General features: G+C 55.1%; 5 protein-coding genes across 5 annotated transcripts; 3 read left to right on the top strand and 2 right to left on the bottom strand.

Annotated features, from left to right (window-relative positions):
• Positions 1 to 3,373: 3,373 nt before the first annotated feature.
• On the top strand, positions 3,374 to 5,658 carry J7T55_001889 (RNA binding protein; the record flags this gene model as incomplete). The annotated part of the gene is made up of 4 exons (XM_053142798.1): positions 3,374 to 3,529; positions 3,634 to 3,691; positions 3,808 to 4,514; positions 4,705 to 5,658. 4 exons carry the CDS (start codon positions 3,374 to 3,376, stop codon positions 5,656 to 5,658), a joined length of 1,875 nt encoding a protein of 624 aa, XP_052994342.1.
• Positions 5,659 to 7,519: 1,861 nt separating this feature from the next.
• On the bottom strand, positions 7,520 to 9,977 carry J7T55_001890 (CTD kinase subunit alpha; the record flags this gene model as incomplete). The annotated part of the gene is made up of 3 exons (XM_053142799.1): positions 7,520 to 7,772; positions 7,835 to 9,733; positions 9,787 to 9,977. 3 exons carry the CDS (start codon positions 9,975 to 9,977, stop codon positions 7,520 to 7,522), a joined length of 2,343 nt encoding a protein of 780 aa, XP_052994343.1.
• Positions 9,978 to 10,579: 602 nt separating this feature from the next.
• Positions 10,580 to 11,201, bottom strand: J7T55_001891 (serine/threonine protein kinase-47; the record flags this gene model as incomplete). The annotated part of the gene is made up of 2 exons (XM_053142800.1): positions 10,580 to 10,951; positions 11,049 to 11,201. 2 exons carry the CDS (start codon positions 11,199 to 11,201, stop codon positions 10,580 to 10,582), a joined length of 525 nt encoding a protein of 174 aa, XP_052994344.1.
• Positions 11,202 to 16,732: 5,531 nt separating this feature from the next.
• J7T55_001892 (glycogen synthase) lies at positions 16,733 to 19,070 on the top strand (the record flags this gene model as incomplete). Its single annotated transcript, XM_053142802.1, has 5 exons — positions 16,733 to 16,817; positions 16,873 to 16,970; positions 17,021 to 17,296; positions 17,348 to 18,906; positions 18,968 to 19,070. 5 exons carry the CDS (start codon positions 16,733 to 16,735, stop codon positions 19,068 to 19,070), a joined length of 2,121 nt encoding a protein of 706 aa, XP_052994345.1.
• A 2,380-nt stretch (positions 19,071 to 21,450) lies between these two features.
• Positions 21,451 to 23,566, top strand: J7T55_001893 (f-box domain-containing protein; the record flags this gene model as incomplete). The annotated part of the gene is made up of 2 exons (XM_053142803.1): positions 21,451 to 21,833; positions 21,958 to 23,566. The coding sequence occupies 2 exons, from the start codon at positions 21,451 to 21,453 to the stop codon at positions 23,564 to 23,566; spliced, it is 1,992 nt and encodes a 663-aa protein (XP_052994346.1).
• Positions 23,567 to 27,336: the final 3,770 nt, after the last annotated feature.

Below are 27,336 nucleotides of genomic sequence, written 5' to 3' on the forward strand. Positions count from 1 at the left end.
GCCGCGAGCAGCGCCATGCGATGTGCATGAGGAGAATCATGCCGCCTTCCGACAGACTCTCCCCGTGTCTAGCGTTCCGAGAGCTTATCTTGGGTCGCGGCTGGGCGTCCAGAGTATCCCCTAGTGAGGGTTTTGCCTGTGGGTGGTACGGCTAGAGGAGCCGCTGTATGCTTGACTGGGGTCCCCTTCTGAGCATTTGTTTTGGAGGGTGGCCGTGACCGTTGGCCTCGCACTCGGACCAAGGTGAAAGAAAGCAAAGTCAGGGCAAGTGAGGTGAGTGAATGACAAGACACCGAGAATAATTAGCGCTTGCGCAGCGTTTTGGTGACTCGTGGAGAGGGGAAGGGGGGAGTGCCTCGCCGGCCTGGGACTTATCACACAGACAGCTTGCAACCAGGCCACCTTGGTGACGGGCTGGGCAACGGATGGTTGGTGCTGGGCCGGCCACTGGCGTGGACGCAGGGAGGCTCGACATGACAAAAAAGTAAGAGCAAAAGAAATACTGCTTACTGAACTAGTCCGTGGCACGGCGGCAGCCACGTTTTGAACCTGGCGATCTGACTTGCGGAATGAAATATGCCATGTGGCCAATTGTGTAACGTCGAGGAGAGTGCGTCAGAGACAGGTTCGGTGTAATATACCGACCGGGAACGGGACAGGGCAGCCAGCATAGCTTACCTAGCTAGCATAGGAGAGGACAGAGAGGCGGAGGTGGAGTTGGAGGTGGTGGCAGTGGTTGGTGGCCTGGGAGGGAGAGAGGCACGCGGCAGGTCAACGCGAGCTCATATGCATTTCAATTTCAGGTCGGCGAGCCTGCAACATGGCGTTAGCCATGGACAAGGCGCTGATATATGAGAGAAGGCCGGAACGTGAGGATGAGCTGGCTCAGCAGAGGGCGGCAAATTGCGCCTTCGTGCGCTGCCTCTTCCAAGAGGGTGAAGAAGAGAGAGTGTCATTGTACTGTACACTTACGTAGGCAGTAGCTGCAGCAGACGTCGAAGTCAAACATGTCGACAAGGGATCCCCCCAGTTCAGCAGACGGCCCAGCCCGTGACGTGTTCGCGGCAATCCGACACGGCCAACACACGGCCAACACGGTCATGATAAACACGGTCCCCTTTCCCGCCTGTCTGGGTCAACAAGGAATCAAACGCGCAACGAGATGCTCGGGGTGAAAATATAAAAGACGGTAGTAGCTAACAAATAGATTAAGTCACTAACTGGGAATAAATATTCATGTCCTGTCCAGTCCGTCCCAGTCCAGTCCCAGTCCGGCCCAACCCCAAGCCCAGGGCGTGGGGTCAAGGAGCGGAGGTGCATCATAAAACGTGGGAGTCCTCGCTACGTTTCCCAACATGGCCTGACATTGGGTTGGATCAATGGCCTGCCTAGGTACTTACTCGATCTGGATAGTACGTACACAATACTATACAAACAGGTGCTCTAGCATGGTACCTTGATGGGTTGGGTTGGTGATTATCCCGTCAGAAACAGACCTGGCATGGGCAGGTAAGCAAGCATCACTGTCGCACCACATGGCGAATGGAGTGCATGTGCGCTGCATCTGGCAGGTCCAGGCTGACGAGATGGCCATCAAGGAAGCTCGATCCTGAGTTTCGTGTATACGACGTTGCCGACCTCCACCTCTGCGTTTTGTCTGCGGTTGTTTAGTCCAACAGTCTGGTTCCGCAAGACGGAACAGACCGGATAATAGCCAACCAACGTCTGAGATACCCATTCCTGGGGGATTGCGCTTGGTTGCAAGGTAATGGAAGAGATGATCAGCCCAGAAACAAGATCACTCTTCTCCTTCCCCCAACTCTGACCCCTGAAGTCGCGGGGATGAACCGGATACAGGGTCGAGTTCCCCGTCAGTTGCCAATCTGTCGGTTTGCCGAGGGGGCGACGTTCCAAGCTCCCAAGCTCCTCAAGGTCCGCGTGCAGGCGAGCAAGGTGTCAACATGGACACATCGAAGACGCATTAGTGAAGAAAATTGGGGGAAATTGATGATTGAAGGAAAAAAGAAGATGGAAAATTAAAGAATGGAAAACGCAGAAGGCAGAAGTAAGCAGTATTTCAACCAGAGCAAGCAAGCCACGCTCGAATTGTTAATTAATTAATTAATAGACAGACGAGCTCTGTCCCAGCATGTGTGCATGGTCAATCGAAGTTCAATGTCAGCTCAGTTCAGGCTGGTAAGGTCGGGTCGGGTCAATCTGGCTGGGCAATAAGAGGAGAAGAGAGAGCTCCAGTATTTCCAAGCTCCCAGCTCCCCGTCTGCTGCCAGGCTACTTCCCCCCCTCCGAGCCAGGACGTCTCCTCACCAAACAACCAAAACGGAGGCCCAAATCGGAAAGGATGCTGCGCTGCACGTTGGAAACCGCCCCACCTTTTGAGGGCAACTTCCAATTACATTACACTGACGACAGGGGTAAGCCCGTCGTTTGCACGGAGAGTACAGCACACACACACACACACACGCGCGCACACGCACACACCACACCACGGTACGGTACGGTACAGCACAGCACACACACACGCGCGCGCAGCACAGCACACAGCACAGCACAGCACAGCACAGTCCCCAACGCCTGTTATCAATTTTTCGCCTGACGCCTGCTGTGTGCCAGCGAGTAGCTGGTCGTGCTGTGCTATGCTGTGCGCTGCTGCTGCTGCTGCTACTGCTCTGTCTATCTGATCTGTCTGATCTTGGTCCGTCTGTCAGTCTGTCTCTATTTCCGCTTGCTGGTTTCTCGTCTCCCTCCCCCTGGTTCGATCCTGGCCAGTCCTGTCCAGTCCACCTGGCAGTCCTCTACCATCCCGTCGTCTCGTCTCTTCTAGCTTGGTCTTTTCCTCTCCAAACAACCTCACCTCACCTCCCTCCTCACCTTTTCCCCCTCCACCCCATTAAAGGCCTCGAGGGCGTGTGCAGCACACCACAGCACAGCACACAATCCATCCTGCAGACTCGGCACCTCCCTACCGAGTTCTCACATTGTGTCCACCTCACCTCTCCGCGTCAATCCGGCGGGCAGCCACTTTCCCGAGTCCACACTGGTCCCTGAGGCAAGCTCTGGCGGCAGCAGCAGTACGTGTCCACTCGAACAGGTCTCTTCCGACCAAGCCTCCAGCCATTCCTGCTTTACATCGAGAGTCTCCTGGCTCGCCTCGTCATCGAACCGCCAGAGGCGTGCAGTTCGTTCTCGTGACTTGTGCTCCACCTTCGCACGGCTTGATTGAAGCACCGAGGCCGTGACGGGTTTTCTTGCGCTCCAACTGACCTCTTGCAGCTGGATCAGCTCTCCCGGACACCCTTTCCCCGCCGTCGGCCAGCTACCCCTTTCGACCCCTTCACCGCCAACAGTCTCGACAATGGCTGCACTCCCTCCAGCTCCGTTGAATGTCGACCGCTATGTTGTCATTCATGTGGCCACCACCTGCGACGAACACGGCGTTTATGTGACTAAAGATTCGGCAGAGGTGATCGAGATTGGGTGGATCTTGGTGGACGCGAAGACACTCGAGGAGGTGGGTTATATATTTTGCTCTGACCCCGAATCGCTGCTCCTACTCCTCAGGGATGTGGTGACCTAATTGGGCTTTAAGCTGACGGGTTTCTTTCCCTCGAACAGCTGCATCACGAAAGCGTCCTGGTCAAGCCTATCAACACCCCCATCACCCCTCTATGCAGTAAGTCTAAGTGTCTGCACCGCTTGCGTCTCCCTCTGAGGGGGCATTGCTGCTCGGCTGGCCCCCGTGAATCGGCTGCCTGAGCCAACAAGAAGCTGACCATTCCTCCTATCCAGCGAGCCTGACCACCTTAACATGGGAGCACGTTAGGAATGCCGGGACGTTCAGGGATGCAATTAACCGTTTCGATACCTTCGCCTCCGAGCATCTTAACTCGCAGAACCTCGACTTCGTCTTCGTAACTCTGGATGCTTGGGACCTCCGTGTTCAGCTACCACGAGAAGCCCGCGACAAAGCCGTTGTGCTCCCTCCGTACCTCCAGCACTCTCGGACTTTCGATTTGCGAACCGAATACCAGAGATGGCAGCAGCACCACCCCGAATGCTTGGCCTTCGGCCCATCGTCGCTGGCTAATATCTGTGCGGCTCTTGAGGTCGAGGCCGTGCAATCGAGTGCTCCCATCAAGCACAATCTGCCTTTCCATCTTCAGGCGCTGGCCCCTGCCTCGCCTCGCAGAGCTATGGACGAGGCTATCACCCTCGCTCGTGTTCTCCGCGGTCTGGTCCGGAAGTCCCAGCCTCCCAATGAGCATCCTGACGTGCTCACTCGGCCCATGGATGCCCGTGCGGACGTGAGGGCCTTCCTCTCGGAACGCAGCAAGGTGCTCCACATGTCGGGCCTGCCCCACGACACGACCCAATCTGAACTCGAGAGCTGGTTTACCCAATTCGGTGGCCGCCCCATCGCCTTCTGGACTCTTCGCACGCCCGAGCAGCACAAGCCCACGGGCACTGGTTTCGCAGTCTTCTCATCCCATGAGGAAGTAAGTCGATACCCTCGCATCGTTGGTTTGCCCGTTCCTTCACCTTCATTTAAATCCAAGTGGACTCTCGTGTAAACTTGATGTGGTGTCCGATGTGCAGCTTTTCCCCTTACGAAGTGCAGTCAAACCTACAAGCATGGGTCACGATAGGCAACCTGCAGCTGTCAAGGCTAACCGTGCTCGCACCTAGGCGGCTGAGAGTCTGTGTATGAATGGACGAGCTCTCAATGAGAAAGCCATCGAGGTTTCCCCATCCTCGAGCCGAGTGCTGGATCGGGCCCAGGAGATATTAACCCCGTTCCCGCCGAGCAAAAACCGACCTCGACCTGGAGACTGGACCTGCCCTAGTTGTGGATTCTCTAACTTTCAGCGTCGCACGGCATGCTTCCGCTGCTCGTACCCGGCGGTCAGTGCTGGCCCGACGGGTGACATGGGCTATGGTGGCTACGGTGGAGGTGGCGGCGGAGGCGGTGGTTACGGGCCACCAGCGATGATGGGCCCACCGCACCACGGTGGCGGTCACCACCATGGACATATGGGCCACGGCGGCGGCGGCCGCATGGGAGGCAGCGGTGTTGTTCCTTTCCGTGCCGGAGACTGGAAATGTGGCAACGAAGTCTGCGGATACCACAACTTTGCCAAGAACGTGTGCTGCCTCCGCTGCGGTGCCAGCCGCGCAGGTGCTGCCATTGTTGCCGACTCGGGCTACCCGACTCCGATGGACACTCCATCCAGCTACATGAGCCAAGCGTCCATGGGCGGCACACCTGGACCCGGACCCTTCGGATCGGGAGGCGGATTCAACTCTGGAGGTGGTTACGGCCAGCAGTTTGGCGGCCCGCCCAGCACCTATGCGTTGCCATCCGGGATTGGCGGCGGCGCAGCACCTTACCCTTCCCTGAACACCCACTTCGGTCCTGGCCCTGGTGCGCACTCTGCCGGGCCATTTGACAGCCGTGCTGCCGAAGCTGCCTTCCAGTCGGCCCAGAACGGCCCCGCTTCTGCTGGGCCCTCCAACAACTTCTACTCCACTGGAGAGAGCGACCCTTTCGCCTTTCTGTCGAGCGGAATTGGCGGCCTTTCTGTCAGCGGCGGGGACCCCCGCCAGAATGGTGGCGGAGCTCCTAGCAAGTCGCCTGCCTAAAGTTTGTACATGATGGCTCCGCACTGGGCCTCAGCGTCATCTTTCTAGATCAACGCGACTGTCGGCTTTCACATGTGACTATATATGCGACTACTTTGAGGACATAGAGTAACGGAAAAGCTCGGCAATCTTCTCAACATACCAAACCTTTGGGCGAGGGCGGCTGGCTTTTGGAAGACCACACACATTTCACGGAACGGGCGGCATTTGGGGTGTAGGGGACAGGGTGGAAAAAGCAATATGTTGCAACGGAAAGACAAAAGTAGCGCGCCACGGCGGTGTACATTTTTGCATCCTGATGGGGGGGAGTTTTACCCCAGAACGCATGTTATTCTGCTGGGGGTTGGGAACGGACGTCATGTCATACCCCTTACTTACTACATTCTGCTACTTGTCGTTTTCTTCTTCTTTCTTGTTTATTACCGCACTGTCATTAAGTCGCAATGGTCCGAAATCAGTCAGGAATGGAACGGTCGGTGGTGGACGATTGGTAAAGGAATTTGGAGGGGGGCGGCGGCTGGGGTCTTAGGCTCGGTGTCGGTGTCAGTCACTGGTTGGTTCCGCATCAGCGTGGAGTGCAAAGGGGGGATTCTTATTACTGCCGGCTATGAAAAAAGGCTCACTCTTCTCCAAAGCCGGAGAAGAGAGATTGTTGTCAACAACACCGTTTTTGTCCTGGATCTGCTTCGGTTCTTCCCTGTTCCCCCCTCCATTCTGCGCTTGTGTGGTTATGTGCGTATTACAACCGCCGTCACAGCCTCGTCACGGTGCGGTTCATTATTTCACGGAGTCGTTCGGAAGGGTGAGGTACATTTTGCTACTGGACGGAGTAGGGGAGTCGGTTGGCGAGCGTTCTCAGCATCGCGGGATCTGGGCGGGGCCGTTCCCAGAAGTTGTTATGAGCGGGGGATAGATCTACCTACCCTGCCGGCAGAGAGGATGAATGGTTGGGAGACTGGATACAAGGAGGGAGGGTGTGGGTGCAACCCCTGTGGGATAGATGGCGGCTGTTCGTTCCTCTTGTCGTCCTCCTCCCCACATGCCTGTTGATAATACGGAGAAGTAGGACGTCAATAATATATCATTGTCACACAAAGGCGGATTTCTCTCATTGCTCGCGCCCTACTCAGCCTCATGATGACAGTTCTAGGCCCATCGTTTGTGAGCAGACGAAGGAGCTCGAAGGGAATATCGTTCGTTATTCTTGTGCAGCAAAGCGCAGTGGCAGCCAATTTTCGAGGGTGGGCATGGCCGTGCTTTGTGACGCGAGACTGGGCAGAAGACGTATCACATCAACATGGCGTTGAATCGGACCATTATTCCGACGCAACGGACAGGCGAGGACGAGGCAATCACAGTCCACAACATCAAGGGCACGAAGTAAGACTCAAAAGTGTTTTCGAGCGGAAGGCTCGTTCTCGACATTCAGTTATCTCGCCCCCTGTGCCCGTAAGTGGTGGGCCTCAATAGCGATGTCCACCCACACGAACTACAATATGTACGCTGACCATGCAAAGTAGTAGCACACTGCAGGATTGCGGTCCTCGGGTGGGCTTGCATCGACACTATAGATGATGTGCGAATATAGTGGACGACCTTGGCCTATCCGTCGCCCTTGAACCTCAATCCTACTCGACCGATATAACACCCGAGCAAAGCATCGCCATGTCAACATCCTTTCACGTGGAAAGCCTCTGATTTCAAAGGCACTGAGTGCGGGTGAAACATCAACTCATCCTCGCTCAAGTGCTCAAACGGACATCGCCGGCATTCAAACTCCCGGGTAGCGGCCTTTGGGAAAGGTTATCTGTACCTTTTCTCGTCGACATCCCGCAACAAACGCTGCCACATTTCCAAGCACCTAGGCCTTCTTTGGCTGCACCACTTCGCCGGCCGCCGAAGCTGCCTCCGATGACTTCTCAACATGCTGGCGTTTAGACTCGCGGTTCGTCTCGTTCGCCTCTGGTGGTCGTTTCCGAGAATCCTTGTTGTCCTTGTTGGTCGTACTCGACCCCTTCTCCGCAGCTTTGCGGGCTTCTCTGTCCTTACGCTCGTTTTCACGCCGCAGAGCCTTGCTCTCAAATTCGTGCCAGTCACCGTCTACTTGTTGGAGCCTATTATATCTGTCAGCACAATTATAGCTCAGGGTATAACACACATCGAAGATTTCACTCACTCTACTGCTTGACGAGGGGCCGGTGACTCGGTGGTGAAGTAAGGATGCTCCAACACCTGAGCGGCCGTCGGTCGTTTGACTGGGTCATATTGCAGCATCTCCGCGAGAAGTTTGAACCCGGCAGGTGGCAGTTTCTCTTCGTACTGCTCTGCGAACACGTTCGGTTTCCTCACACCAGGCCGCAAGAGCTCGAACCAAGGCATTTCTAATAAGCCAGGCCAGTCCGACTTGTGTGGCGTGCCAAGGACGGAGTATATCTTGTCCAGCTGACTGATCTCGCCGCCATCACCGGGGAAAATGGCACGCCTCGTGAAGATCTCAATCATAACACACGCCGCGCTCCAAATATCCACGGCAGGGCTGTATTGGGTTTCGCCGAGCAGCAATTCTGGAGAGCGATACCATATGGTAATGACTCGATTCGTGTAGTCGAGTTGGTGCCGCTTAGCGTAAAAGCGGGCCAGACCGAAGTCGGCCAGCTTGAGAATGCCATCGCTGCTGACCAAGATGTTGGCAGCTTTGATGTCGCGATGCAAAACGCCGCGCTGATGCAAGTAGTCGAGGCCTTCGAACAATTGCTTGGACAGATGTTTCCTGTGCGCCGCTTCAAGCTTGAAGGTAGGGTGGTTGAGTATACCTGTCAGGTCGTGCGACATGTACTCAAACACCATGTAACACTCATTTTTTTCGACCATTACCTCCAGAAGTGCAACAATATTGATGTGCTTGAGGGACTGCAGAAGCTTGATCTCTCTCACAGCTGTCACTGGGAAGCCGTCCCTCTCGCCTTCCATTCGGATTCTCTTCAAAGCAACGAGCTTCTTGGTGTAGACGTGGAGTGCCTTGAAGACCTTCCCGTACGTGCCGGCGCCAATCACGGATTCATTGCCAGGCTTCCGGAAATAGACAGAATCAGAAGCCGCTAGATGGTCTGGCAGGGCCGGCTTCTCCTTCACACGCTTCATCTTCTTCTTCACCATCCGCACTCGAGGTTCTCGAGGCTCGCGAGGCTTCTGCTGTTCATGACGCCTCTGTTGCTCTTTGGCCGCCCGTGGCTCTGTCGGCACATTTCTTGGTAAATCTCGACCGTCCGCAGCATGCTTATGTGGTGCGTGCTCTCGATGGTCTCGACCGCCCTTGGTATCTCGATTGTCTCGGTTGTCTCGGGGGTCTCGATTGTCTCGATTGTCTCGATTATCTCGACTTTCTCGGCTGTCCCGATTGTCCCGTATATCACGGTGGTCTCGATTATCGCGGTTATCCCGATCTCGGGGCTCGTGACGACTCAACTCCTTGGGTGGATCCTTCTTGGTAGGCGCGTTGAATTTTGAGGAAATGTCGAATTTCGGAGCTGTGACGGGCGCTTTCGGGGTTGATTTGAGCGCAAAACTGATCTTCTTTTCTGCCGCAGGGCCCGTTGGAGGCGGGCGATTCGTCGGAGGTAGCATCGGTTGTTCCTCGTTGCCTTCATCCATGGTAGTGTCTTCCACTTGGAACTCCTTGGGCGGCCTGAAGGGATTTTCGGTCTCATGCGTTCCTACGTCGCCCTGTACGGAGCCCTGGTCACCTACACTTGAGCCTGCTTGCGGTGTTGCGCGTCCTGAGCCAGCATCTTCTGGCTGACTCGAAGCAGCTCTGGAACCGCTGCCACTGGAACCCCAATGGCCGCTCTTAAACCCGCCACGGTTGGAAGCCCTGCCAGGGCCGGAGTTCGCAGTGTTTCCTCGATATCCACCGCCGGATGAGCCTCTGTAGCCCCCGCGGTACGAGCTTTGAGAAAATTGGTGGCTCGGCCCCGTGGGAGTGCCTACAGGAGGTGAATTGGCCTGATTCCCTTGGAAATGCGCCGCAGGTGCAGTCGGTGCGTAACCGTTCGATGAGAACTGCGGCGGATATTGGCTGTAACAAATGTCAGCGAATCGATCACAAGACGTGGAGTGCTCCCAGCCTACCTTTGTGGTGAGTACTGTTGCTGTCCTCCCCAATTGCCTCTGCCGCCGTTATAAGGCGACTGGGCTGGGGGAGTGCCATGAAAAGAAGAATTAGGCGTAGCATGGCCGGACGAATGTGGTCCCTGGCTGTAGTGGCCTCTTGCGGGATATTGGCCGCTGTATGATCCACGAAAATTGCCGCGCGCCGACATGTTGACTTCGATACTATTCGAACCGGAAGCTGGCTCTGGAGGTACTTCTCTAGGGGGGAAGCGATCGAATCTCCTCTGCCGCTTGGACGAGAATGATGCTCGTCGTTCTCTTGGTGAAGGGGATCGGGTCTGCTGTCTCGGATAGTCGTCGCCCTCCCTGTCGTACACGGGCGTGAATCCGTCCCGGGACAAAGTGTCGGGTATTGATGGCCGGCGTCGGTCTGGCGGCGGTCGAGGACCCTCGCGGCGAGGGGGTGAAGATGGCAGACGGCGAGTAGAAAAGGACGAGAGACTGCGGTCGCGATGTGGAGATGCTCGCTGGCCGAGAGGACAGAGGTTTGGATTGTCTGGAAAATCTCGACCACGGGGTGGAGGGGGCGACCGACCACGGCTGGTTGGAGGCGGCAGACCCAAAGTATTCTTTGAGCGTCGCTCACGGCGCGTCAAGGAGCGTTCTCGTCTGGAGGACGATGTCTCCGGTCGGGTTGGGTAGGGAGACACAGACGCTCTGGCTGCGTCTGGTTCCCCTTCAAACCTTCGCGGGCCGGGTCCGTGACGAGAGCGCCGCGAATACGTTGCACTGGGAAGAGGGCTGCGGCTCCTCAGTCGCTCAGCCGGTGGTGGTGATCGTGGTCGTGATGGTTGTCGGCCAAACTCGTCGGTGTGAGGAACCCTGGATTGGTGAGGGGGCGGCTGGTGTGGATCGGTGGGATGTGCAGCCTCGCGACCCCAAGAGGTGCCTCGAGGGCCTTGCTGCTTGTGTCGAGGGAACAAATCACCAGGACGATGGGCACGGTCTCTGCTAGAATCCCTAGATTCGCGAGGATATGGATGAGCGGAATTGCGAGGCCTTGGAGGGCTGCGAGGGCGCTCGCGAGGTCTGTTGTTGCGGTGACTTCGGTCACGGCCTGTTGGAGGCGGGCTGCGTATAATATCTCGGTCCCTGCGATGGGCGGCTTCTCTGTCTCTCGGTGCTGCAGCAGCGTGTGGGGCAGCGATGTGTTGGGGAGACAAGGGTCGTCGAGAAGGCTTGATGGGATCCCTCATGCCTCGTTCAGGCCGTCCTCTCACTCTTGGTTCGTCGCCGAGGTTGCGGCTGTCGTCTGGCATTGCATCATCTTGTCGGGGTGGGTGGCGTGTCGAGATAGCAAAGTCGGATCGGGAGGCAGAGGAGGCAGAGGCAGAAGCAGAGGCAGGAAACCGTCTGCCCTTTGCGAACTTCATTTTGACTTTTGGTGGCCAAGAGGACTGGCCCCAGGCGGCAACTGGGCCGGGTGACCAGGATTTGCGGGCGTGGGGGACCGATCTGAGGTGCCTGGCCAGCCGCTAGACGCGCTGGACCACAGCGCACTCTTAGTGGATTTTCGGGCCCGCGCCTTCTCAGGTTCTAAAAGTTGCGATATCTGCTGCGCAAATGTTGACGATGCTGTTGCTACCGCCACGTGCTGTTGATGTTAGATCATCGACGTCAACGCGTCCAAAGTGGAAGACTTGTGACAAATGCCAGACAAGAGACGGAGCGAATGAAGAAAGCTGGCTCAAGTCCAACTGATGGGGTTGGTCCTGGGAGACCGAAGAGGTGCGTTGGTAGACCGGAGATGTAAATGGGTCAAGGGTCATCAACAAGCGTTGCGAGGCTGTCGTCGACAAAATAGCCGGATCGTCAAGAAAGACACGGTCGTGCGCCTTCTTGTTGTCAGTTGCGTGGCTGCTGATGTCCGTCGCCAACTTCTTCTTCAACGGACATAGCTGCAATGCAGAAGTCAACCTGCTGGAACTTGTTCCGTTCGCGCTCCAATGGGTGGAGGCCAGTGGTTGTCGTGTCAATGCGACAGGCTGAGTCGCACAGTGGAAGAGGTGTCCGATGCCGTCCTAGGAGCAGAGCCGAGTCTGCAGCCGTAGCGAAACAAAGCGTGCTGTCGAAGAGGGTTCGAGGTCGAGGTTGAAGTGGACGGCACTCCTTTGCTACAGTCAGATACTGTGCAGAGCCGTGCCGTGCCTGATCTCTGGAGGCCAACCCAAGCTGGCATGCGGGTGAGTCGTCCTGAGGTCAGCGACAAACGCATCAACTCGTTCCTAGGCGGACCAGATTCAGACTTTCCACCGCCTGTCCAAAGTCAAGGCGTCAGCTCGTGAATCCGAGCAAGGCTCTTGTTGTAGCCGTGACAGTGACCTCCGCTCGCCGTGAACAGTCAACTATCTAGCGGCAGTGCGTTCCCTTCGGAGTAATCAACTGCCACGAGAGCGTCTCGGCGACTTTTTCTGTGCCGGATCACCAGCTTATCCCGCCCTCAGTTCAAGCAACACCACCCGAGGCAGATTGGATAAAGGCCGATAGCCCCTGCGGCATCGCAAAGAGAGCTGGTCCAAGAGTCAGGACTCAAGGGCCCCCCAAAACTGCCCCTGCCCCACCTTGTCTGCTTGAGCCTCCCTCTATCGAGAACCAGCATTTCAAGTGTCAGGCAGTCAAGTATCTACGTAGGGCTATAATGGTTTACGGCAGCTCAAGATGTCAGCTCCCATCATGATAGACAACCAAACAAGCAAGCAACTCAGAGCCACGGCAGGCATTTAATGCTCGGCGGGCAGGTAGGATGCGATCATGTCCAAGCCAAGAAATGACCCTTCATCACAACAATGTGGTCCTGAGAACACTAAACAACCCCGCCCAACGCCATATTGGCTCCCCGCTGATCAAGGCAGCACGACGGATCCTGGATTGGCGGGCCTCCATCGGATTGCGCCGCGCCCTTTGGATTTGTGAGGCTGCTTCAGCCGAAGGTCCAACTGATTGCTTCATAGTTCGGGTCCTGATCTTGCGACACGACTTGACCACGGTTTGCAGCAACGTGATGATGTATGAAGGCGTTGGGGCGATCGCCAACTTCTATGAACTTCATCGCCAGAGCACGTAGACGCGTGTCGATAGACGGCGAAATGGCAAGGGCTTTGTAGAGCATCATGACGCTGAACACCACTGACGACCAAGGTCGTCAAGTCGTTCTTGGCAGTTGGGCGGCGGATGGGCAGAAATGTCTCCAGACAGGTAGTCGTTGAGCAAAAGGGCGACTGGTCTGCAGAAGCAGCTGCCTGTTCGTAAAAGGCTTTGAAGAAGGATACCACCACGAAGACAGGGGCCGAGTCTCGCGGAATGCTTTCCACCAAGTTCATGTGCTTCATAAAGACAGCCCATTTTGGTATGGTTCCCCGCTCTTAGAGTCGAGCAGAGCAAAGCAGAGCAAGTACTGGTGTTCCTCCTCTTACGAGCACATATCCCAAGCAATGTTGGAGGTTTTTGGTCATTTGCCTCGTGTTGGCGATTCTCTTGGTGCGATCCATCGTTACTGCGGCTCTGGTTCCTCGCCGGGAAGATTACCTAGCGCAAGCTTCGTGTTGTGTGTCCCCATCAAGCTCCCCATCTTTACATCGCATCCTCTGCGGAAGTTGACAATATCGCGCCTGCAGCTTATTGTCGTCTGTTCCTTCATATGGGGGTAATATATGCAACGATGATAAGATGGTCTTGGGCGGTGGATGCGCGGAGCATGAATGGGAAAGGAGGCTTTGTTGGGAGGTTGCAGGAGGTAAACCGCTGTCTGCGAACAGAGTCGGTTCCTCAGGCACTAAATCGTGCTTAGGCCCTAACCCTCTATTGGTTGCTGGAGAAGGTGGCACTAGGCGGGGGGGAGGGGGGTCAACCACCTGGGTACTTCTCTCATCTTCCACAGTGCTCGAATAACCTAGCTAGCACAGCAAATCCAAGGCAAAAGAGATAGAAACTCTGATCAAACCCTTCGTGTCCTCCTCCTTTTGGCTATCTACCTGCGCGTTCCGTTGTAAGCTGTAGGCAACTCTTTCGAGAGGAAGCTTAAAAGATTGTAATTCAGCGTTGGTCATGTTCCTTGTCTGCTCCTTGGCCTGCCTCTTATTGTTTCTTTCACTTCATAGATCATTCCTTGGGACAGCAACTACTAGTACCTTTAAGAAAGCCATAATTTTATTGACTAAGTGGAGAAGCGGCCGAATGCTGTTCAACCTACCTATAGTACCTCATCTTCATCTACATCCATTCCTGTCTTCTCCCCATAGCCGACGGTGGGAACGCCATTGCTGCGCAATGCCTTCCAGATGGCTTCTTCGTCCTTCTGTGAAATCACAATTTTTCCACGCCGTAGCTGTTTTGCACACTTATTGGCGAAAAGCTTAAAGCAAAAGTCTCCTCTACAGTCATGTAAACACATTACAACATCGTTTTGATAATCCTCCAGCCATGCATCAAACCTCGGTGCTAAATCCGTCGAGGATTTGCCGACCAGAAATAAGGGAAAAGTGACTTCACTCTGATCACGTTCCCGTTGGCAGTTCAAAATCGTGGACCAGCGCTGTGTTGTTTTGACTCCCTCAGCCACAGGCGTCGAGGGGTGTTTGTTTCGCCTTTGATTGGGGGTTTTCTTGTAGCACGCGCTCGTCTCATGCCCCTTGATACCACAGTGGTCACAATTAGCTGTGGACCTGCTGGGCGCGCTCTGGTCGGCAAACCAACACTCACCGTGATGTGATTTCTGACAGATTCCGCACTGTGATGGTTTGGTCGAGGGTGTGCCTGCAGATTTCCCTGTAGAATTTTTGTTGGAATTTTTTTGTTTCTTTTGTGGACTATTCTTCGCCATGTTGTTGAGCCCGTCCGACAGTCTGGAGAATTGTCTAGCGTTTTGGGACGTTGTTTTGCGAGCGAATAGACATTGGGCGGTAGCCGAGTATTTTGAAGTCTTGAGCTATTGTACGCCAGCTCATATAGTCACATTCCGTTCCGTTGGAAGGAAACCGACAACAAGAAAGGCATTATTTCATGAGGGACACTCAAGAAAGAGGCATTGTCTCTCAAGTACTCAGGGTCAAAGAACCTAGTCTTTGTCTATGGGCAGAAGCCCGGGCAGCAGCCCGCGAAACAAATGTTCTCAATGGTGTTGTCATTGTCCTTTGAAAACACTCGCAAGTGCATACTAACTGTATCATATTTCTCGGTCACATTCTCTGCCAGGTAATTCCCGTGAACGATACTACGCATAGCATAGCAGCCTATATGTCGGATTGAGATCACGATGGTGAGCAAGTAGCGGTAAGAAGACCATGCTGCGAAGATTGACTACTTGACACTTTGCAGTCGAGGATCTTCGCAGGCAGGAGTGAGTCCGCATACAATATAGTCTAGTACAGTAATGGGAAAAGTATGAACAAGCTATGGCATCCATGGCATATCCAAGTGAATTGAATTAAAGGACCCAGATTTGTCGCTGCCCCGCGCCCCAAACGCCCACAGACGTCATAAAGCACTGACTAAGGATGTGGAGGTGGACCCTTCCCCAGGCAGGTCTCCACGTCAACCGAGGCCGAAAGGGCCTGAACGCGCCAGGATGGGCAGCTCGAGCATGACGAGAATGATATAATTACCCATTTTTTCTGCTCGACGAGGACTTTGGAGACCTGGTCTATAGGGGGCCTGGGTTATTCTAAAGAGCTGGGAGAAGGGGCCAACACGGGAAGACAAGCCCGTCATTTCATTTCCATCTCCCGCCTGGCCTCTGCCGTTTACACAGTAGCTTGTCAGCTTGTGTCGAATAATTATGGGCGCTTCTGGGGCCACTTCGAAGAAATATCTGCGCTAGCGCCGAGTTTAGCTGCGTCTAGCTGCCAAGCTCCGTCCGGTTCCAGGTCCACACTTGCTGCCGGCCTGCCTCCTCAACAAGTCTCATGATGCAGATGCAGAACGACAGTGTCAGTCACGAGACGGCAGAGCTCGGGGTAGCACAACGAATGATGCTGCCCAGGCACCGGCATTTTCCTCTGGTGTTGGCTGGGTGGATGTCATGAGCATCTCGCGTCTGATTCAAGGGATCTGTAGGAATACTTCTATTTTCACAGCACGACTGGGGGCTTCGCAGCGCACGACATCCATCCAAGAGGATCCTGCGCCAGCCCACTCAGCCGCTGAGACTCGACGAGTGCGCCGGTGGAGACGCCTGACACCTGGGCCCCCTTGTAGCGTTCCAAGGTTGGCTCGAGCTCCCCCCTCTCCCCCCGGTTGGAGAGGCCGCAAGAAGCTGGGGATGAGAGCTGCTTGGGGTAGCAGTTCCCTGTCCCTCTAGCCCGGAACGGCCTAACGCCTCTGCTATTGCTGTACCGTAGCGTCACAATCCGATCCTGGATTGCCCAACCACACAAAGTCGCTGCGAGCATCACGCCGAGCATATTACCTGGAGCTCACCTCACCTGCTTCCCAGCCCAACCTGTTACACCCGCCTCCTCTCCCTCTCAACACCAAAAAGGCCTTGAGCACCGGTCAAGACATCAACGGCCTTTCCCACACAGACACCTTCTTCCGCAGCTGCGCATTCTTTCGTGGTTCAATTGCGATCCCACACGCAATTGTTTGCTTTTATTGCCTGGCGGCCTACATTAGCTCCCCATACCGACTGTCACGTCAATAAATTTTTTTCAGTGCGACGACACTTTTCTTGTTGGGTACTTGACTTTGCTTTGCCTTGTCTTTTATCCATTCTTCCAGTGTGAGTAACCAATTTACTGCCCAGCGCCGAGTCCTAGCACCTCGGGGCTTTGCTTCTTCTTGCCTACACTTTGTACAGCCCAGCCTAGATCAGACCACATCTGCTGCTGTCGGCCTTTGAGCTAACTCTGGAGGGCATTAGGCGCCATAACCCATTGCACATCGCGCAGATCGTTTCCCTCGGTTCACAATGTCGAGCGAAGGCGGAGAGCGCGCCCCTCGGGAGGTGAAGAACCACATCCTCTTCGAGATTGCCACTGAAGTCGCCCACCGAGGTGTGTGAGACATCGGGAATATCGATCGTTCGGCTCCACTCTAACGTCTTCGCAGTTGGCGGTATTTACTCGGTCATCAAGTCTAAGGCGCCAGTGACGACAGCAGAATATGGCGAACGCTACACCCTCATCGGACCTCTGAACCACCAATCGGTTAGTCCTTCGTCGGCGACCTCGATAAAACCCTTGGCTGACCTCAGTAGGCTGCTGTCGAAGTCGAAGAGCTCGAACCAACCGTCCCAGAACTGGCCGCAACCATCCAGTCCATGCGAGATCGCGGCATCGGCATACTCTATGGGCGCTGGCTGATTGAAGGAGCGCCGCGAGTCATTCTGATAGACACCAAAACCGCGTATGGATACTTGGATGAATGGAAATCGGATCTGTGGAATCTTGCGTCTATCCCTTCGCCTCCTGGTGACGATGAGACGAATGAAGCCATCGTCTTTGGGTATCTTGTCGCCTGGTTCCTAGGAGAGGTATGTCCCTGTAGGAAAGCAACGAAATTGACACAAAGCTGACGAATGCAGTACGTATGCCATGAGAAGAAGAAAGCCGTTATCGCGCACTTCCACGAATGGCTGGCGGGTGTTGCCCTGCCCCTGACGAAGAAACGACGCATCGACGTTACCACAATCTTCACCACTCACGCAACCTTGCTTGGAAGATACCTATGTGCTGGATCTGTGGATTTCTATAACAACTTGCAATGGTTTGACGTTGACGCGGAGGCAGGAAAGCGTGGTATCTACCACAGATACTGCATCGAGCGTGCTGCAGCCCATGCCTGCGACGTCTTCACTACTGTTTCTCACATTACAGCTTATGAGAGTGAGCACCTCTTGAAGCGGAAGCCGGACGGCGTCTTGCCCAACGGTCTCAACGTCACCAAGTTCTCCGCCATGCACGAGTTCCAGAATCTGCATCAGCAGTCAAAGGAGAAGATCCATGATTTTGTGCGAGGGCACTTTTATGGCCATTACGATTTTGACCCAGAAAACACCCTCTACTTCTTCACAGCAGGCCGATACGAGTTCAGGAACAAGGGAGTCGACATGTTCATCGAATCGCTCGCTCGCCTGAACCATCGCCTCAAGACCGCTGGAAGCAAGATCACGGTTGTTGCGTTTATCATTATGCCAGCTCAAACGACCTCTTTGACGGTGGAAGCATTGAAAGGCCAGGCTGTGATAAAGTCGCTCAGGGATACCGTCGACATCATTGAAAAGAGCATCGGGAGGCGTGTCTTTGAGCGATCGATCAAGTGGCACGATGGAGACCCTTTGCCTGACGAGAAGGAGCTCATCACAGCACAGGACCGAGTTCTTCTGCGGAGGCGTTTGTTTGCCATGAAGCGCCACGGCCTTCCCCCGATTGTCACGCACAATATGCTCAATGACAGCGAGGACCCTGTACTCAACCAAATTCGCCGCGTACAGCTCTTCAACCACCCCTCGGACCGAGTCAAGGTGATCTTCCACCCAGAGTTTCTGAACTCAGCAAACCCTGTATTACCGTTGGACTATGACGACTTCGTTAGAGGCACGCATCTTGGTGTTTTCGCGTCGTACTACGAGCCGTGGGGCTACACTCCGGCCGAGTGCACGGTCATGGGAGTCCCCAGTATCACGACAAACCTCTCTGGTTTCGGCTGTTACATGGAAGAGCTCATCGAGAATTCCAGTGACTACGGTATCTACATTGTCGACCGCAGGAACAAGGGCGTGGATGACTCGGTCAATCAACTGACATCATCCATGTTTGATTTCTGCCTGAAGAGCCGGAGACAGCGCATCAACCAGCGGAACCGCACGGAGCGCCTAAGCGACCTGCTTGACTGGAAGCGAATGGGCATGGAGTACGTGAAGGCTCGGCAGCTTGCTCTTCGGAGGGCGTATCCTAGCTCGTTTGAAGGCGATATGGAGGATGATGATTACATCCCTGGTGTGGAGCAAAAGATATCGAGGCCATTCTCGGTGCCCGGGTCTCCTCGCGACCGCACGGGTATGATGACGCCTGGGGACTTTGCCAGCATACAAGAAGGCCACGAAGGCCTTAGCACTGAGGACTACGTAGCCTGGAAGCTGCCGTAAGTTTCTGACCCCGCTCGCTTAACCCACACCAATACAGAGACTAACTACAAATCGCAGTGAGGAAGAAGACCCTGACGAGTATGCCTTCCCTCTGACTCTGAGGACGAAGCGATCAGGACCTGGGAGCCCCTTGGACGGGGTCCAGCTCAACGGAAACTAGGTGCGGCCGAGCAAATGATCTCTGTTAGGGGGATCTCCTTTTCCACAGGCATTGAGTGAGAAAGGCGGACACAGCAAGGAAGATTGTACTGATACTGGACTCGAGGCGAAAGCGACGGATGCCAGCAAGAACATGACATATTGCATTGCACATCGGGGCGACCTACTCTATCATGTATAATTAGTTACTCATATGGTCCGAGACCAAGCATAACAGGGTGTTCTCGCGGATTCAATGTTATCAATGCCCCCAGATGTTCATGTCTTTGTCTTCTAGTACCAACTCTCGCGTAGGCCATGCTGCCAGCCTCGCCTTCCCGATGCTGTCTTACAGAGGCACAAGCGAGATTACTGAAGCTTGATGCAAGCGGATCGGCTCCTTCAACCCGGTAGGTATCTCTGGGTGTCCTGCTGCGCCGCAGCGCGCCGCAGGATACCGGCATCCCGCGCCTCACCCGTCACCAACAGGTGCAGGTCCAGGATCAGGAGCAAAGCGCTTTAGCTCGAAGGATGTTTGTAAGATTACTGAAACGATCCGTCGCGGCGCGTCAGCTTGCGCTCTTAGAGGTTTGCTTGCCTGCCACTGGGCTCCTCCTACTCGGAACGAACCTTTCAGCCGTGCCAGGCCCGACATTTGGCAGGGACAGGCATCTCTTGCTCGTCGAAAAAGCTGAGGAGTAAGATGGATCAGACGAAATACCATCTCCAGCTCTTGTCCTCCCGAATCGTCTCCTGCAGCGCGTGCGGCTGAGCTACCAACAAATCCAGAAGGCCGGACGACATGTTGGTGATGAGCTGTGGAATTTTCAGGTCTGGATCGTTATCCCTGCGGTTTCCTGAGCACCCGAGTAGGGAAAGGGTAGGATCGTAGAGTCTGATCTAATGTCTTTGTTGGTGATAGTTCGTGCGCATAACTGCCAAGGATCCATCCCCCTTTTGACGCTACTGTTACCACCGCGGGGAATTGATCAGATATACCAAGCCAAGTGCCTACTATAATAGTACGCGTAGGTAGGTGCTGACAAGAGGAATAAACCTGTCGGATCTGTTAGCGTTGGTGTGTGTGTACGTTGGCCGTTGCTCAACTTGGCACCCAGCCGGCAGGGTTCAAAGGCCATTGTTTCGAAACAAGCGGCGCTGTGCACAGCAGAATGGCTTTTTGTGCTCAATCAAGCCGTCTGCGATCTCCGAGCTGAGGGGCAGACAGGCTGGCAAGTGGGAATATCTACGGGTAGTCTCGACCGATCGGCGTGAAATGAGCAGGCAGAGACCCGCCTGGATCCGCTCTCATAGAGGGTCCAGGGTCTTGAGAAGGGCGATTGCTGGTGATTAATTACAGTCGCAGGTGATGTAATGGGGTTGACGAGGCACAGCCTCTGGGTCTCAGTGCTCGGATCAGAAGCAATGCAAATCCCATATGCCTCGTACTGGACTCCACCTCATGCCCTTTGCTGTTGATCGTTGGACTCATGTTGCAGTAATAAGGTTGGCGAGATACTGAAGAACACCAGAGGCCTGCAATCAAATGTCAAATGTCAGATGTCTAGTTTTAGTCAATTCAATGTCAAATGTACCTGGGCTAGCAGTGGCTAGCAGCGACTGCCCCTGAATCCCTGCGTGCCCACCACCACCCACCTGAACCTGAAGCTGAAGGAAGGGTGAGAGAGCGTGAAGGGAGGCCCTGTCAGTCTCTACCAGTGTGTTTCCCCAGACGAGAAACGGACAGGGGACAAGGGTTGGTGTGAATTGTGGGGGCGAAAGAGGTGCGGCTGGCTGGGTGCACCCAATCACCCCTCACCAGCACCAAGCCGGTCAGGTCCCTGCCGCCGCCCGCCCCCTGTGGATGGTCTCTCCAAACCTCGGAGCTGCTTTGGCGATGGCCCAGCACGCCCAGCTCCAGCTCTAGCTGCCACTTGTGAACCTATCAATCCAGATCCAGACCACCAGCAGCCCTCTAGTGTGCTGCACATGCAGTCCAAATAACGTGCAGCTAAAGAAAGAAACACCACAACGGCGTCCTGTACCCTTGGGCTTGGCTTGGGACTGCTGGCCGACCATCGACCATCGACCATCGCGCATCACCACTCCGCTCTGTCTCCTCCTGCCCGCCTGCCTGCATTTGCACCAGCATTGTTACCGGCATTGTTACCTCCTGCATCTTTGTCATTTCACTTCACTCACTTCATGTGTTCCTGTCGTGTCTGATACCCGGTCCATCACACTTCCCCTCGTCCATACACATTCTCGCCCACACCTCTCCCTCTCCCTCGCCTTCTCTTCCTCTCTCTCCCTCCCTTCCTACGACGCACCACTCTTGACCATCCGAGTTCCCTCTCTCGTACCCATTACGTCTCCTTTACGCTTCCAAGCAACCATCCACAATGAAGCTCATGCGATTCTTCAAGAAGCGCAAGCAGCGCAACAAGAGCGAGGCCCCTGGCGCCGAGGTCTTTGGCAAGAAGTACAGGCAGTTCGGCGGCAGCATGCCCGCGCAGCCTCGATTTTACACCGAAGATGACTACCTCCAGGCTCGTCAACAGCGCCCGTACTCGCCCAATCGAGCTTCTGCTGCCAAACTTGCTGCCCTCCCCGCCCCTGTGCTCGAGCGCATCTTCGCCTTCGTCTGCCCCCACACCCAGGACTGCTCGTACGAGACCCAGGAGCAGAGTTCCATTGAGGACGCATGCATGCTCTGCGACCTGCGTGACCTGTCGCATTGCGTCCAAGTCAACCGCAGGTGGTGCAAGACGGCGCCCAAAGTCATGTACGTAATGTGTCGCGAGCCCACAACTTGTGCCCTCCCCTCCCCCCAGTATGCGTTCGATCGAGAGGCGCCAATGGCTCGTTCGAGGCGGCATGTGCTAACTCAGACTTCTCTCATATTGCAGGTATCATGGCATCCGAATCGAAACAGTACACTATTGCGACCGCGAGGCACTGCTAGCCGACAAGCGCAAGCGCAGGACCTTCCTCGACCGTAACGGCGAGCCTGAAGACACATCCCAGAAGCGGTTGAAGCTATTATGCAGAACACTCCGCGAAGACCCCGCGCGCCTAGGCCCCCTCGTGGAATTCTTCAAGCTACCCTACATGCTGAGAGAGTCATGCCAGGCCGACATAGCGCGCACTATAGCAGTGCTGCCAAACTTGCGATATGTCGACCTTCCCGAGGGCTTATTCCAGGACGATAATCACTTCATCACATTGCGAATGGAGGTGGAAGCAAGATGTCTCAATCTTCGGAAAATGACCTATATGCATGGATCTGAGAGAAGTCTGGAGCGGATTGCAAGTGGGCAGGTGTTCCGCAACCTGGAGGTCCTGGAGCTCAACAACATGCAAATGGATGGCACCATTATCCTGCACGCTCTCGGCGCTCTTGGAGGCTTGCGCGCCCTTAAAATCACCAACTCGAGCGTTGTCAACGACGACATGATCGCGCATGACAATGAGATGCTTCCGGCGTTTCCAGCGTTGGAGGAGCTCATTCTGGATAATGTTCCTGGGATCACATCCCAGGGACTGAGGAACTATCTGACCCGTGGTGACGCATCGCGTGCGCTCAAAGTCTTGAATCTTGCCGAGACGGGTGTCAAACCTTGGAATCTACAAGACATCTTGGCAGTAGCCCCGATGCTCAAGCGGCTCACGATAAGCTACGAGGCTTCGACGTCCCTTCCCTTGGCTGCCGGCACGCCCCAGGTCCCACCCTTGGCTTCCAGTTCCCTCGAGATCTTTCACTACGAAGTTACATCTGCGCCCTCGTCCAGCCCGTACTCCAACATCCTTCCATCCTTCTACAACTACCTCTCCGGATCTCTCCTCATGGGCGGTCTGCCTAATCTCCGTGCTCTCTACGTTCGGAATGCCAAGTTTCCAGACACCCTCCTCAACCTACCTCCTCCAGCACCCAAGTTCGCGGCCGATACTTACAAGAGACCTGGTAGCAGCAGCTCCCAAACCTCTTCCGCCTTCTCTCGCAATGGTCTTGGCTCACCCGGTTTCCCCGGAGGCTTCCAGAATGGCGGCGGTAGCTACAACCCCTTCCAGGATCTACCCAAGAAGCCCTTCGCCGGCGCAGGTCACAACCCACGATTCAGCTCCAACAACCCATTCGCGTCACTGGCGGGTCCTAACGGGCCTAGCGGGCTCCCACAGACCCTCGAAGTCTTCACCAAAGGCGACGATGAGCTGAATTGGGGAATGGTCAAAGTGGATCCTACGCAGAGGAGCACGGATGTCGAGGCCGCTGCACGTCCGTCCAGTAGCTATGGATTGGACAACAGCGATAGCGGCTGGAACTCTCGGGCCGGGGCTCGCAGGTCGGTTTTCATGGGAAATGGCACCGGTGGCTTCCTGGCTGTTCCCGGCTTGCCGGAAGCCAATTCTGGTGCTAGAAGGGGCAGCGCGCCGACCGTGGGCGGGGGCGACGAGTGGCCGCGGCCAAGCACTGCGACGCATGAGAAACGCTCCTCAAGAATCGACCTCTGGCGCTGAGAGAACAATGGGTGTCAAATTCGTCAACGCCCAAGCTTCAATAATACAACTTCCTCGGGGAGAAATTGGACTCGGCTGCCCCTTATGGCCTTTCGAGCTCTTCAACAGGAGATATCAGGCCAGCTGGGCTGGTGGTCAGATGGGCGCTAGATGCCATAGCATTCTGAGCGAGTCTACCGAACGCTCTTTCAAGCCTACACGGCACCTTGCGAGATCACGTCTCCGACCTAGGCGACCATCGAAAAGCGCGGAGAGAGCGCATTTGAGGCTTGTGGACATTGACAAGCAGAAGCAGGACGGGCTGCAACACTGTGGCATTTATACCCTGCCTGATAGTGGAGGGAAAGGAGGCAACTAGGGCTATAATACCGCCCTAGGTCAGGCGGCATCTTTCATTGTCACTGTTGAGTTTGTATGAGGAAGGCCGAGCTTTTGAATGAATTCTCCAGCTTTGGACCCTCCATGGAGAGCCTGGAGATTTTGGCATTTCAAGTTCTCGTCCTTTTGTTGTTTTGAATTGTTCTGCGCGCCCCTTTCTGAATATGAGACACCTACAAGTAGCAGCAGTGTTGCTGCCACGCTTGGTAGGGTTGTCCGGCGGGCTTGACGTCCTGCCGCGCATAAAGCTGGAAGGGGGTGTTCGGATGGCATCTTTGACTACGGTCACTGACCAAGTTACGTTCGTCTCTGCATATCCTTGGGTATCGGAGGGGCCAGGCACGACGGAGGGTGTCATGTGCCAGTGGCGATGCGGCATCAGCTTGTCCGCCCCGGAGGAAAGGAGGAGAGAGTATGGTTCCCGGCATTTCGAGAAGGAAGAGAAGGCCTCTGTTGGCGCGGCTCTTGGGTGGGAAAACAGGCCTGACTACTTCGCACATGCTGCAAGGGGCCATTGCATTGCATTGTACTACTATAACACCAATGGCCGGTAGCGGAAGCATCGTCATGAAGATGCTCGAGACTTACAGGTGGATAGAGCCGTGATAGGGAGGGCCAGGCGGGCGTAATCGATGGGTTGAAAACAACACCTACGATGCGTCCATCGCTTATGACTGTGACGATATGTATGGCGGCATCCGCTTAAAATGCCCTGTGTGATTACCATGTGCGTCCATCGCGGGTTCTACGAGATGCCTCAGACTAAGCATAAACCCTAGTGGCCCATGAACTCGGCGACGGCCCGATCGAGCAAGAAGCTCACCACCTCGTTCCGTCTTGGCTCTTGCTGTCGGCGGACAGCCACTGTTGACGAGCAGAATAGATGAGCAGAACGCCGGGATGTGGGTGGGCTTTGCTGCCGAGCTCGACGCGCACAACGTCCAGAGTCGCAATCAGCAATGAGACCCCGACGCTTCTGCCGGGTGCTACGTGCGAACACCTGTCATGAAGAATTGCGATGCTGGGGTTGCAATGCATTACGAATCTTGTGGTCCTGGCCCACACAACGGTTTCCTCTTTTTTTCCCTTTCGGTTTTTTTTCTTTTTCTTTTTCTTTTCCTCTTGTGGAATTTTTTCCGTCTTCCCCATTCCGGCCCGGGTGTCCGGGTCCGTGGGCGGATGGAGTCGGCAGTGTCTGTGCGGACTCAGTGCCGCCGTTTTGGCTGGGCATCGAGGAGGGGTGGGACCTAGGCCAAGAGCCCAGACGGCCGGGACGATCGCGTCGTGGGGAGGCGAGGGAGGCTGCCATTGGGCGCTCGCGGTGCTATTTGTGGACGGCCAACTTAGGCAGTATATAGTGGTTCGTACGTGTGTGCGCATCAATTTCTCCGGCTTGCCGTTTGCAGGTCATCGGTGGCCAAGCTCGTTGCTCCCGTTGACCCGGAGCGAGGGCCAGATGCGCCAAGTGCGTGCGGTAGATGCCAGCGTGCTAGATAGACGAGGCGGGCGGGCTAGTGACGCACAACCATGGGGGGATATATTGCGATAGTCCCCAGATTCGTAGACTTTGTCTGAATCGGCATATGCGTTTGTGACCTATGGGATCATGAATTATCCGTCAGATGATTTTATGCCTGCAATTGCCATAGAACTCAGTAGTCAATCACCAGAAGCCCAGCATACAGAGTACTCCGAAGGCGGATATTCACCTCATTGGTTCCAGGCTTGCAAGATATACTGTCCAGTTGATGTTCTAAGGTCAATGGATTGCATTTCTAGGTACCAGAATATCCTGGGATTGTAGTTTCTGAATAATTCCACCGTCAGATAGACTGGGCCCGCTCAAGTAGGCATACATCATCCAGTGATAGCACTTGATTTCAGAGGGGATCAGAGAGAAAATGTTGGAGCTATTGAAATATGAATGATGGGGGCTACACTGGAGTTACCCGATGGTGTACACTACCCTACTTGCTGTCATGGACGCTTCCAATCCGTTGACTTCCTAAGCTCTGTGTCGGACCAATTGGGTAAAATCCAGCCTCGTCGCAAAGGCATACTTGGCCTCCCTTCCACCGCATCGATGCACCTCATACTACAGAGTTCATCTTGGACAGCAACAGGGTTATGATCTGTGGAGGTGGACATGGCCATGGCGCACTATCACACAAAACTGCTCACACAAGAGCCTCACCGCATTGTTTTAATTTGTTGAATTTTCGTCCAGTGTGGATGTTAATTTCTGGACCAAACGAGCCTCGACGAACCGTACTCTGTAGAGTGTCGCGTCATCCAAATCTGTAAAATCTGTTGTACGCCCACCACCACTGCTTGTCACCTGGCCACGTCGCCCGTGCCGTCCTGCAGATGCCAGCCGACGGAGCACCAGCCCGAAAGCGGAAGCTCGGGTAGGCCTTGGCGTTTCACCGAGACGAGGACGCGATGGCTTACGCAGGGGGGAGTCGGTCTTACAAGTGCTCGGCCGATTCCAGTCGATCGGGATTGGCAGCGTTCGGCTCAGGGGCAAAACGTCGTGCTGCTGCTACCGCAGTTAACTGTTAATTGATTGCAGCTAATCTGGCGACCTTAATCGATCGTCGAAGGCTTCTAGAAGATCCTGGTGATGGCAAACCGTTTTCCGGTTGCTCATTTCTCTGGTCGTGCCATCGGGCCATCGTACCTGATCACGACGTGACATGGCGATGATACCTTGGGGCTCCTTGTAGGGCTCGTGGTCAACGCTTTGGATGGGGATCAACATGTCCGTGGTTTCGTGGTGAGTGGTCAATCTCGCAGGAAGGGCCGACGAGAACTCTATTACATTGCGTGCCTTGGTATTCATACGTAGATGGTGGACACTCATCGTCACCAGTCTATGTGGCCTCCGGTCGTGGTGGATCCAAATTCCCGGCCGTCGCGGAGCCGGCGACTGACTAAATTACCGTCTTGACCCACGATGGCCCCGGGATGTGGCAGTCAAGATTCACAGCAACAGTCAGAAACGGTACTGGTGCCTCAAACATCAATTGTTTTTGTTCAGTATCTTGATGTTGGACCCAATTCCCCGCGACCAGGCTCCCATACTGTGCCAGACCATGAGTCTCTGTAGCGGAATAGCCGGCAGAAACTTGTTTCGTTCCAGAAGTCGCCTTGTCCGTTACGCCTCACGCCCCGTGCTGCTGACTCACTTTGCCTCTGGGCAGGGGAACCTACTGCACCCCGTAGTCACAAAGCCAACCAGGCTGCCAGGCAATTGCCTTGCAGCATAGCTACTATTACCTAGAACCTTGTGATAATGCCCCTTCGCCGCCGTCGTTGGCCCTTCAGGATCCGGACGCCGGCCGGCGTTTCAACGCTCCCGTCTGTGTGGTTTCGGACCTGCACGGCCTTGT

Source organism: Diaporthe amygdali (genome assembly GCF_026229845.1).
Source record: "Diaporthe amygdali strain CAA958 chromosome Unknown NODE_12_length_1037015_cov_66_201586, whole genome shotgun sequence".
NCBI classification, from domain to species: Eukaryota; Fungi; Ascomycota; class Sordariomycetes; order Diaporthales; family Diaporthaceae; genus Diaporthe; species Diaporthe amygdali.